The sequence below is a fragment of the Adelges cooleyi genome, unplaced genomic scaffold (genome assembly GCF_023614345.1).
Source record: "Adelges cooleyi isolate 19-005CV unplaced genomic scaffold, UGA_ACOO_1.1 ACOO_flye_CR_arks_rails_tigmint_CR_PRNA_30, whole genome shotgun sequence".
Lineage (NCBI taxonomy): Eukaryota > Metazoa > Arthropoda > Insecta > Hemiptera > Adelgidae > Adelges > Adelges cooleyi.
This window is the reverse complement of record NW_026095971.1, coordinates 10499142-10510569: the sequence shown is the minus strand read 5'-3', so window position 1 is coordinate 10510569 and position 11428 is coordinate 10499142. Positions and strand designations below refer to the sequence as shown.

The following is an 11428-nucleotide window of genomic DNA, read 5'->3' as shown; positions in this document are numbered from 1 at the left end:
GGTTTAGTTTGCGGCGACTAGAAAATGTTTGTAGAATAGCCAATAGGTTTTTTTTTAGAGAAATGGGTATTAACCCGAGCAATATTGCGCACGTACGTGTTTCTAATGGCGTAGAAATATTTAACTGAAACACGTTACTGAACTTCCAGAAAAAGATTTCAGACATTGTTCACGAAAACAATATACCATTTATAATTCACTCCGAATTCACGAGAACTTCCTAATTTTACTATCAATTCAATTTTCGAAATCATTGTACTATTTTTCTTTTTTTTTTACAATACGTTTTCGACTCATAATAATAGTCTGACCGTGAACAATTGCGATTGGTTACGGTTGGGGAAAATAACCTACCTAGTCGAAGCTATAAGCTTTCCTTTCAGATATCACTTAAAACACAAGTGAAATCGTAAATATCCTGTAAAACCGTACAAATTGATGTTTTCATCATCTACTACCGTCACGTTATTTATAGTTTGGAATCTTCATCACTATAGAAAAGCCAACGTATCTATTTTCTCTCTCGTGGGATACGCCAGACAAAACTAATATCAGATATTCGTCTGGCCTCACATACATTCAAAACCATGATTATTGGAGAAGGAATCGGCTTGTGATAATAGACGATAAACTGTTTTTATAGGTATTTTTACATGTTTTATTTTAGCAAAATTAAATAAGTAGATACCTAAAAAAAAAAATGATAATCGATTCATAAAAAAAGCAATAATATTATAAATCCAACACAAATACTTAATAATACAAAATTAATAGTTAACAAAATTAGTCTTAAGTATAAATCATATAAAATGTATAAAAAAAAATAGGGCACTTACCATATTCCTAACCTGTATACCGTAAAAAAACATTCATCATAAAATAGACGTATACAAAACTATGATATAAACAATATTTTAAGGTGGTAGTTTGTATAATTATAATAATAATAATAATAATAATAATAATAATAATAATAATAATATAATATTATAAATTGAGGAAAATGCCCTTTGTTAACACGAAAATACAATAATAATCAATGTAAAATAGTCAGATCTATATCAGTCAGATAATGTATATAATAAAAATATATATTATATTGTCATGGATAAAAATAATGTTCATTTTTATACAAGTAAACATTTATAATATATAGGTGTATTAATTGAAGACCCGTAAAAAAAAACAGTCGATATGTATCATTCGATATATACTCGGTGAGCAAACTCATAAATACTAGCCTATAATTATGTAGTTGTACTATTTTGTTCACGGAAATATTAAAAAAGGTAAGTAGAAAGTGGGATTTTATTCCGACAAAAATTACAATGGCTTAACATGCAAGCTTGGCCCATCGTACATACATAAATCTAACACATAACAAAGCATACAAACAAACAAAAAAAACAAATTATGAATATGAAAATTCAACAATTATTTGGAAGACATTAGCTATATTATAAAAAATATATAAATATATATATGCTATTTATTATTTTGTATTTTATTTCATTGAACGTAAGAGTAAACTGAATAGTTTTTTAAGTATAAATTTAATAATCACAAGTTTAAGGCACTTTGGAAGCTCACAGTGAGGTATACCCGTTGAAAAAAAAATTGTCAAATAAAAGAAAAAACAATGTTTTATCACATAGCATTGAACATATCATGAGCTTGGAAATGCGTAAGAAATAATTTCATACACAATAATTACTTAAGTACTAAAATGAATAAAATAATTAATACTAAAGAAAACTTATACGTATAAGTTATATTCAACATATTATATCATTTTCATTAATTTTACTTTTTAGGAACAAGTGTAGCGGTTAATCCTTAAATACTGTATACATAATAATAATATTATATAAAATAATACGCTCACTGTCCTACAATTAAAAAAAAAACCTTAACATATCGTCACATGCAAATAACATCATTAATAACACAAAATTGTCTGAATTGTATGATCATACAATGAGAAAATGTATGTGTAATTCCATGTCTAGGAAACAATTTTAGTCTCAAGATGTTTGTAACGTTTTGAACACCCAACACACAATGAAAAAAAAAATGTCAATTGTAATGTTATTTTAACGAAAAATTCAAATTATTGAGCCTTAAAATAATTGTTCAAACAAGTTAGGAAAATTATTAATTAATTTCATTTAATAAATTGGAAGCTAATACTGAACCCTGATCGATGAAGTTTCCATGAAATCACAACAATGAGCAAATATGAATTTTGTTAAAAATAATAATAATAATAAAAAAAAATTAAAATAAAAAAAGTTAGAGAGCTTATTGGCTTCTGAAACTTTCACATTGGATGTTGTGACGCATCTAGGAACTTATTCTAACGCTGTGTGATACTTTCGGATATGCACCCTGAGATTACCACTTTGCTTGGCGCGATATTCACAATGAGGACAACGATGAACAGGCTCTTTGCCACCACATTCAAACACTTCATGACGTTTTAGTGTGCTCTTCCATCGATATCTTTTTCCACAGTGTTGGCAGCTGAATGGATTTGCTTGTGTGGTACGCACATACTTTGAGTTCTGTTCAAAATTTTTCCACCACAACGAACCCAAAGGAAAAGCTATAAGTAAATTACAACAAAATATTATTATTATTCTTTTTATACATCATGTTCAAATTAAAACATTTCAATTACCTTGATCTTGCATGTTGGGTGGTATATTCATGCCTCCATATTCTGTAAGTTCCATTCCTATGTAAAAACAAATAATTTATTGTAACTATATCTTACACTATATTATGAATCTTTACAGCTTTAAATAATATATACATATATTAAGGCATTTAAAAAGAAAATCAATTTTTTTTTCCAATTATATTTGTACATTTTCAATATAATCATCTATACCTTATACCAACATATCTGAGAATATCTCAAAAAAAACCTAGTTTGATGATCTATGTTTTTAACTGTTTTGATAAAGTGAGTGCTGCCTGCTCATGTATATATTTTTTCCATGTCCATTTTTTAAATATTTTGTTTCAGAATGTATATTTTTTTTTCTTTAGAAACATACCCTGTGTTTGCATAAGGTATAAATAATATAGAGGATTTAAAAAATATAATTAAACAATTGGTGGCTAAAATAGAAAATAGCCGTGCTTACCATCAGACACAACGGGTTTAAAGACCTGTCATTAAACAAATCTGGAAAAATCAGGAACATTTTTTTTTGTCCCGAGGAATATAATATTAAGTATATATACATATTTAATTTACCTTCTTCAGGACGAAAATTATTCATATTAATTTGTTGTGTCATTGTACAAACAGTCGTGCTTGTCGTGCATAGATCGTTTTGAACATTGTTATCGCTCTCACTGGCTTCTTCTTCAGTATCTGTTTTTTCACGTTTGACCTCACTTAGCGAACCGCTAGAAGGCCAATAATTATTTTCATCTTTTTCTTCTATAACTAAGCCATTAGAGTCAGATTTTTCTTCTTCGAGTTTTAAGCTTGCAGACTCTACCACGGGTTTAGGAATGATTGGTGGAGAGGGTATGTTTGCTTTTCCTTCGCCGGCTAAGCTAGGTGCTGTATGATTGGGTGTATTGTTTACATCTAAATTATTTGCATTTGTACGACTTGGATTTACTGGCGAAACGACCAGACTACTGAAATTTTTCACTGGTTGTACTAATTTACGTCTTTTTGTATTTGGTATAGTTGCTACAACAGGTGGTAATGGAGGTACGGTTATTGAAGGGTCGAATGTATTTTCAACGACTTTAGGTGTCACAGACTTCTTGACCAAACCTGGTGAACTATTTCTAGTAATACTCTTACGTGCATCTGTTTTTCTTTCAGATCGCCCACTACTCTCTGTCAGTCCTTTAATTTGTAAAGATTCGGCCGCCTTAAGAAATGACCCAAGTTGTTCTTGAGTTATGTTCACTTCACCTCGATACATGTAATCCATCATGGACCTCAGTTCTTGGTAAGTCACATCTTTTAATATAAGTACTGGATACTTGTCATAATGTTGATTTAACAGCATCTAAAATCAAACATTCGATAATCTTTTAGTTTATATATTAATTTAAATATAATAATAATGAAGAACCAGTGAATATCACTATATTTTAAATGAAAAAAAACCTAAAGTAGATCAATAATAGGCTACTACAAATAACATTCTATTTTTAAAATACTAAGGCTTTAATTTCTTAATATTCGGGTAATAAATTCGTTAAAAATCATAACCTCCTTACACTATGGTTTAAAAAATATTTAGATAAAACTTTTTTCAAGTGTACTATACATAGTTTGACAAAACACTTATAATTTATCAACAATTGCCAATCATTTTTAAATAAAATACAATTATATAAATAAATAATATCTTAAATAATTATTAACATGATGGTGAAAATGATTACTCTTTTGCAACATCATTTTATTGAGCTGTTAAATTTATAATAAAGGCTATAAAAAAAAAAAAACATCATTTTATATTAATAAATGTTTTGAGTTTAACAAATATATATATATATATATTTTATAGTGAAACATTTTAGTATCGCTGAAGAAATCAATCTACTAACATATAAGGCTACAACTAAAAAATATGGTTTCGTCATATTATTTTGACTATTTTAAAAGGCCAATATTACTACAGTATTACATATTGTGAACTTACAAATACTAAGCTTCATAATAACTTTTACTTTTTCTCAAAAATTGGAAATTTTGAATTAAGACTATTTTGTATTGATAATGCAAAATATTGTTTTATTTTTTTATATTTTTAAGTACAAAAACAAGACCTTATCTACCACAAATGAATACTTCTAAAATTACAACTATAGCTATTTTAACCAGTATTTATCACCATAAACATATTATAATGCAAATAATTGTTCTCAATAATTATTTAAAGATAACAAAATCAAAACATTTAGACTATTAAATGATGAAATCTAAAGCTACAATGGATAAGCTGAATATAGTTAATGTAGTTTCTACAACACACTGAATGTTAAATGAAACAAAAAAATGTTTCGGATAAACATTACAGGTTAAATAAATAACAATAACTGCGAATTAGAAAAATACCACGAAACAAGATTGTCAGATTCAAGTGCGCTACTGGTTATATGTGTAGTGAATGACAATACAATAAATATATTCTCAGAATAATTTTAATGACAAAAGTACCTACATAATTTGGTTTCAACATGATAATAAATTTAATTGTTTTAAAAGTACCTTAGCATAATTTAAATGTGTAGATAAAGTGGTCAAGCAATAAAGTTATCTGACATTTATTTATTGAAGCCTAACACAGTAGGTAGGCTATTATTAAATAGTAATTCATATAGTTTACTAGAGATATCCTATAAAAGAGGTCAAGTTGACAAAGTGTATCAGACAGCTGTCTGAATAGTGGCATACACCACTTAATAGCCAACCGGAACTATAAAATATTAAAATACAAGCTGATGTCTCAACAAACAGCCAATACACAAACTTATTATACATCAAATAATATGCATGATTATAATATTATATTCTTTACATATTATTTTCTTATTTATATATCAATAAGAGTATAAATCATAAACTTATACTAAAATATTTTATTATAATAACAAATGTATCTACATACAATTACAAATATTTATTTAATAGACCAGTGCAAATATTTATATAAATCAGGTAAATTAAAAACTCCTTATCACTGGTAATATTTTGGTTTACTCGCATAAAAACTAGACAACAATATACAATGTACCCAGTTGTTTCAATAATTGACAGTAAAGTAGGTATACTCTAAGTAGGCTTAACTTTAAGTGAAGTGTATCAAAATCAGTGAATGGAAAAAGTAGAAAGGTGGTATTAACACGAAGACTGAAGACGCTAAATATAAATTATGTAATGGCTTTCAGGTTATTCATATATTTAGTTAATATCAATTTTATTATTAATAATGATGTTACATATTAAAACTATCAACATTTTAAGAATTAAATAAATTTTATAAGTTACTGTCATCACATCTAATGTTTATTTAAAAATGATTTTATATCAGCATAAATGTTTTCCTATACATTTCCAAAACAAATTAAAGCTTAACTATCAATGAATAAATTATTATATTTTGATACAGTTCCTAATAATTTAATATTAGGTGTACTTTATAAGAAAATTTACTTAACAGAATGGATATGATACATGTTTATAGTCATAGCTTTAAATTTCTGTACAATATCAGATTAATTATGTTATTCATAAGTATTATTTTAATAACATAATGAACACTAGACTATAATGTAACATAAAATATCTGAAAACTATACACACACCCAACAAAATTATCTGCACACCTATCAAAAGTGTATGTTCTAATTTTCCGCTTTTAAACTAACAATAATTATTAAATACAAATGATACTCTAGGAAATCAATAAAAACCGTAAATTATGAACTCATTTGTTTAAAAAAAATGAAAATAACAACAATAATGATTCATTCGATTGAGAATGACATTTGTTTATTTTGTAAAACAGATATTCTACACCCAAATCGTAAGTCATAACTGATAAACTGGAATTCATAAAAAAAATGATATTAGCAATGTTAATGACTTGTTTAAGTTAAGTTTAGGTAAGTACTTTGAGTCAGATTCAGTTTGATTCAGATTAAAACATAAATAGAAAATAGGTTATAATTAACCTGTATAAAAAAAAAATGTTAATTTTGTCTATACAAAAAAATGAAGATTAAAATTATTCAGTCGATCTAGAGCAATATTAGCAGCGTTTAGGAAGTCTTAGTATTTAAATAGTCATTCTTTAAAACATACATTCATACAGACCCAGATCATACATTATAGACATCAAAACTAGAGAATATATTTATTATTTCAAATTACACTTAATTCTTCTTTTTGGGTAAAAAGGAGGATATATGTTTTTCTAAAAATGGCCTCAAAATCTCAATGCAGCTATTTGGTCATACATTAATGATCTACATACAGATAAAACTAACCATAATAAAATTATACATAAATATGTCATTTTTTCACAGCCAAAATTAATATTGTACGAGTTACTACAATATAGTAATGTTAAAAAACACAATATATATGTAACAACTGTGAATAAGTATGTAAGTCGATTTCAATGACTTTACTGGGGAGCGATTTTAAACTTTGACCAGCTGCCATAAATCCCTACTTAGCCAATAACTCAAATCTCTATCAAGGTTTTCTTGTTGGTCCAAGGAATTAGATGTTTATTCAAGGTGTGCTAGATGCCTCAGTCTACATCCTAGCATACTTAGTCAATTTTGACCAAAATTCAACTTACACACTTATTTACAGTTGTTACAGATATATACATAATTTATTCAATATTCATATATATAATAAATGTGTTATACAAATATATTATATTTACATTTTTGAAATGTTTTTATAGAGGTAGTTATTTAGTCTACCTTTTAACCATTAACTAAAAATTATTCAAAATAATACTACTACAATAAAATAACTGTTCTTTAAATATATAGATGTATTAATAATGAATATAGTTAAACTCTTTCTAATTATTTACTTTGATTTATGAGTTATTTTAAGTTATTAAATGAAACAGATATATTGCTTTGCTCTCGAAAGTAATCTTATCTTGAAAAAAACCATATCAACTTAATGAGTAATAAAAGCAAATTTAATATGATAAACCTAGTTAATTTGATATTTAGTTAAAGAAATTATACAAGCACAACACATTTAAACCTACCAACAAAACCATCCTAAGAATGTTCCTTAACAAAAAATAATTGACAGTTAAAAGTAAAAACAATTTAATAGAACTGTCTTTAAAAATCAGCTTTTTATTTTAATACACCAAATACAAAATAAAATGTAAAGCTTGATTTTTATAAAACCAATAAGTATAATAAGAATAGTTTAAACTAAGTTTTCAACCATAATACTAGTAACTAATTGAAACATTTTTCGTATATGACTTCATTGTAAATTAAATAAGTAACACAAAAAAATTCCATGACAAAAACTGATTACAGTTTTTGTCACTGATTTTTTTAAATTATTAAAAAAATCAGCGACATCATCTTAGCCGCCGTTCCTGCTTAGTTTGGATCACTAGACCTGGACGATACCTCGCATATTAGAAGCCAAACATTATTTTTGATATATTGGAAAAGCCTAGTTAACCAAACATTGCAGCGATTAAAATAATTTTAGCTGGCACATTACAAAGATCTATTATCAATAACAAAAAACATCATGAGTAACCAGGAGTAAAACTGTGCTTTATGTAACAAAACATTTGTTCCTAGCCACTTAGCCGCAGCTCAGCTTACAATTATTATAAAATGTCATAGTTTTTCATATATTAAATTTAACTCAACTTGTAAATTAGTGGTGTTTTTGTATATTATATAGTTTATATGAATTAATATATTTTAATAAATAACATGTAATTTTGTTATTTTAAGCTTTAAAGACTGTCGAACCTTGCTATTTACCAATTGCAGATAAATACTATTAGTACCAATTACAATTTCAAATTTAATAAAATAGATTCCATAATGAAAAATATATTACCTAGTTGAACACATTACATTTTGTTAATAGCTCTAACCTCACATACTTTATTCTTGAGACAACAGGTTTTATGTGATGTCTTATGTAAATATATTGAATTCAGATAATATATGTTTTCTAGGTTATGTATGACAATTTAAAGGAAAAAAATGTTGGTCATTATAAATTAAATTTGAAAATACACATTATACCTACTTTGTTATGTCTATTAAAAATTATTTTAACAATTAAATGACAACTACAACCGATGGTGTCATAGTTGAATTATTTTTTTACTGTAAAATTGAATAAATTACAATAACATTATGCAAGTTAAAACTAGTTTAAATCACAGAAAATACATGATTGATCTGAAAAAAGACAGCAAAATAGCACAGTACAAAAGTAACTGAAGTGCACTAGGTAGTTATCCTCTGGAACAGTGGCAATGATCTACGATAAAAATCATGTGAAATCACAATAGACATTTACAACATTCGAAATTAAAAATAGTAACCCGTATATGAATTCATGGTAGATTTAAATTCAGGGATGAAAATATAAGTTATTGTAGAGTTCAACTTTTTACGTATTGCGCATACAAGGGTTTGAGGGACATGCGCCGTACGTTTAGCATTCAACAGGTGCCGTGGTAAAAATGTGATCGTCGATCGACGGCTGAAACATATGGAACGGCCAACGAATAGCGGTGGCGGTGTCGGCATAGGCCAAAACAACGTGGTCGCCGCGCACCGCATATAATTGCGATGTTAGATATTTTATGATTATCAATTTATACTTACGGCAAAATAAGGACTACAAGCCGAAAGCACTACTTTGTGCGCGTTCATGCATTGTCCCTCGGCGGCCAGGGCGCAATCCACCAACGAGCCGCTCTCCAGCAAACTGTCGAACACCGATATCAACGTGTTCTGATGGTTGTTCCATCGCAAGCAGAACTGTTGCTGCTGTTGTTGCTGTTCCATAACGTGCAGGTCGTTCCTATCTGAAAATGTGTGCACCCAGCACGGACACGGGTGGTAAAACGAGTTGTATTACACACACCAGCCAACGCGTGTAAAAAAAAAACCGAAAAAAAAAATTAAAAATCACGCACAAAAACACACTAACGCCGAGCGTGTGGTGTCCCGATAATAATTATCGATGGACAGAGCAGCAAAAGCATCAACAGCGGCTACAGCGACGACGGTCCCGTTTCAACGGCGAAAGCAGCGCTATGGGACAAAGAGAAATTTTCACACTAAAACGCGGCGTAACGAAATTCAAACATACCATCGCACTCGCATTACCAAAATTATGTGCGCGAACTGACGACGGGAAAAAGAAGTAATAAAAAAGGACAACAACAACAAAATAGACAATAAAGTTTTTTCGGCAGTGCCAACTTTGAAAGTTTGCACGGTAATTTTTTTAGACCGGCCCGCGTTTGACGGCGATAACGGCGATGTCGGGGACGGCAAAGCGTCAAGTGTCCGTGTCTGTGTCCGGTCGTTGTTCGGCTTGCTGTTTTTATTAATGAACGGTGTTAATTAGTGTGTGTGCGCGTTGATGAGGGGAAAAATACAATAACTTTTTGAAAACCCGGCCGGCAGTGAGGGCGCCTCGGGGAATTACCGTACGGGGGTGGTCACACTGTGTACACGTTTGGAAAGTTCGGCGCGGGTTTGTTTACACACTGTAGTCGGCACGCAGAATGGGCAAAAAAAGAAGAAAGAAAGAAATAATACATTTTTGGTACCATTCGGCGGCGACGACCGGTGTCGGTGGTGGGAGAGAATTCTATTTCACGGAATTACATTGTGATGATCCGTATCGCCGCGTCCGTCCTCCCGCCACCGTCCTCGGCGTTCTGGTTCTTTATTGTAGATTCTTCAATATAATATAATATATATATATATATATACCCATTTATGTATTATTATTTTGCTGAAATACACAAAAAAAAAAATATATATATACACATGTATACATAGGTATACATGAGTATGACGAACACATGCTACGGCCGTAGGACGAACGATAGCATATTGGCATTCTCATTTATAATAATATAAAGAAATAATAACTAGAACTCTGTACAAAATGTGTAACATCGTTGTTGCGGAGTGCGGACACTAGACATACATGACGGCATTATTATTATTATTGCCATTATTATTAATATCATTTTATCCGCCTCGATACTCATTTTGTTAGGAAACAACGGGAATTTATTAATTTTCAGGATCCAAGACGTAAACGTCATGGTATTTCCCTTTCTATGTCGCTTTACTCCATTCTGCGTATACACATATACCGTAAATTCCAAGAAATAATCACGAATTCAGTGTATGAATATTATTACATTACATATATTATATTATAATTTATAATAATAAACATATGCGATGAAATATACGTGTCGTTTAAAATATAATTTGTTAAACGCGCGTGTACTTTTAATATTAAAGTTCCAAGGTTTTCCCGAATTATTTGTTGCCGGTCACTAAGATTATGGTAATTAACGTAGGTAGTATAATATTATTAGCATTATTATACATAATTATTGTATTGTTAGCATAAGCGCTCTATTATAAATAAAAATTATTTCTCTACAGTTTTATAAACAGTAGGTAATATAAACACTGCCAACTTGATCAGTGTTTTAGTTTAAGAAAAATTATTGTAATTCAGTAACTCGAAAACAAATTAAGTTACTACCTAAAAAAAGTTTTTCAAAATTATACGGTTTTTAAAATTCTATCAATAACATGTGTCAACTTTCAGATGAAAGTACCTTATGTACTGCCTGGCGCCTTCATGATAATAATT

The 11428-nt window shown here is 29.0% G+C and overlaps 1 protein-coding gene across 1 annotated transcript; it reads right to left on the bottom strand.

Annotated features, from left to right (window-relative positions):
• Positions 1 to 1263: 1263 nt before the first annotated feature.
• Positions 1264 to 10164, bottom strand: LOC126838609 (protein abrupt-like). Its single transcript, XM_050573153.1, has 4 exons — positions 9400 to 10164; positions 3266 to 4043; positions 2681 to 2737; positions 1264 to 2605 (listed from the first exon to the last, which is right to left on the bottom strand). Exons 1-4 carry the CDS (start codon positions 9580 to 9582, stop codon positions 2352 to 2354), a joined length of 1272 nt encoding a protein of 423 aa, XP_050429110.1. The 5' UTR covers positions 9583 to 10164; the 3' UTR covers positions 1264 to 2351.
• Positions 10165 to 11428: the final 1264 nt, after the last annotated feature.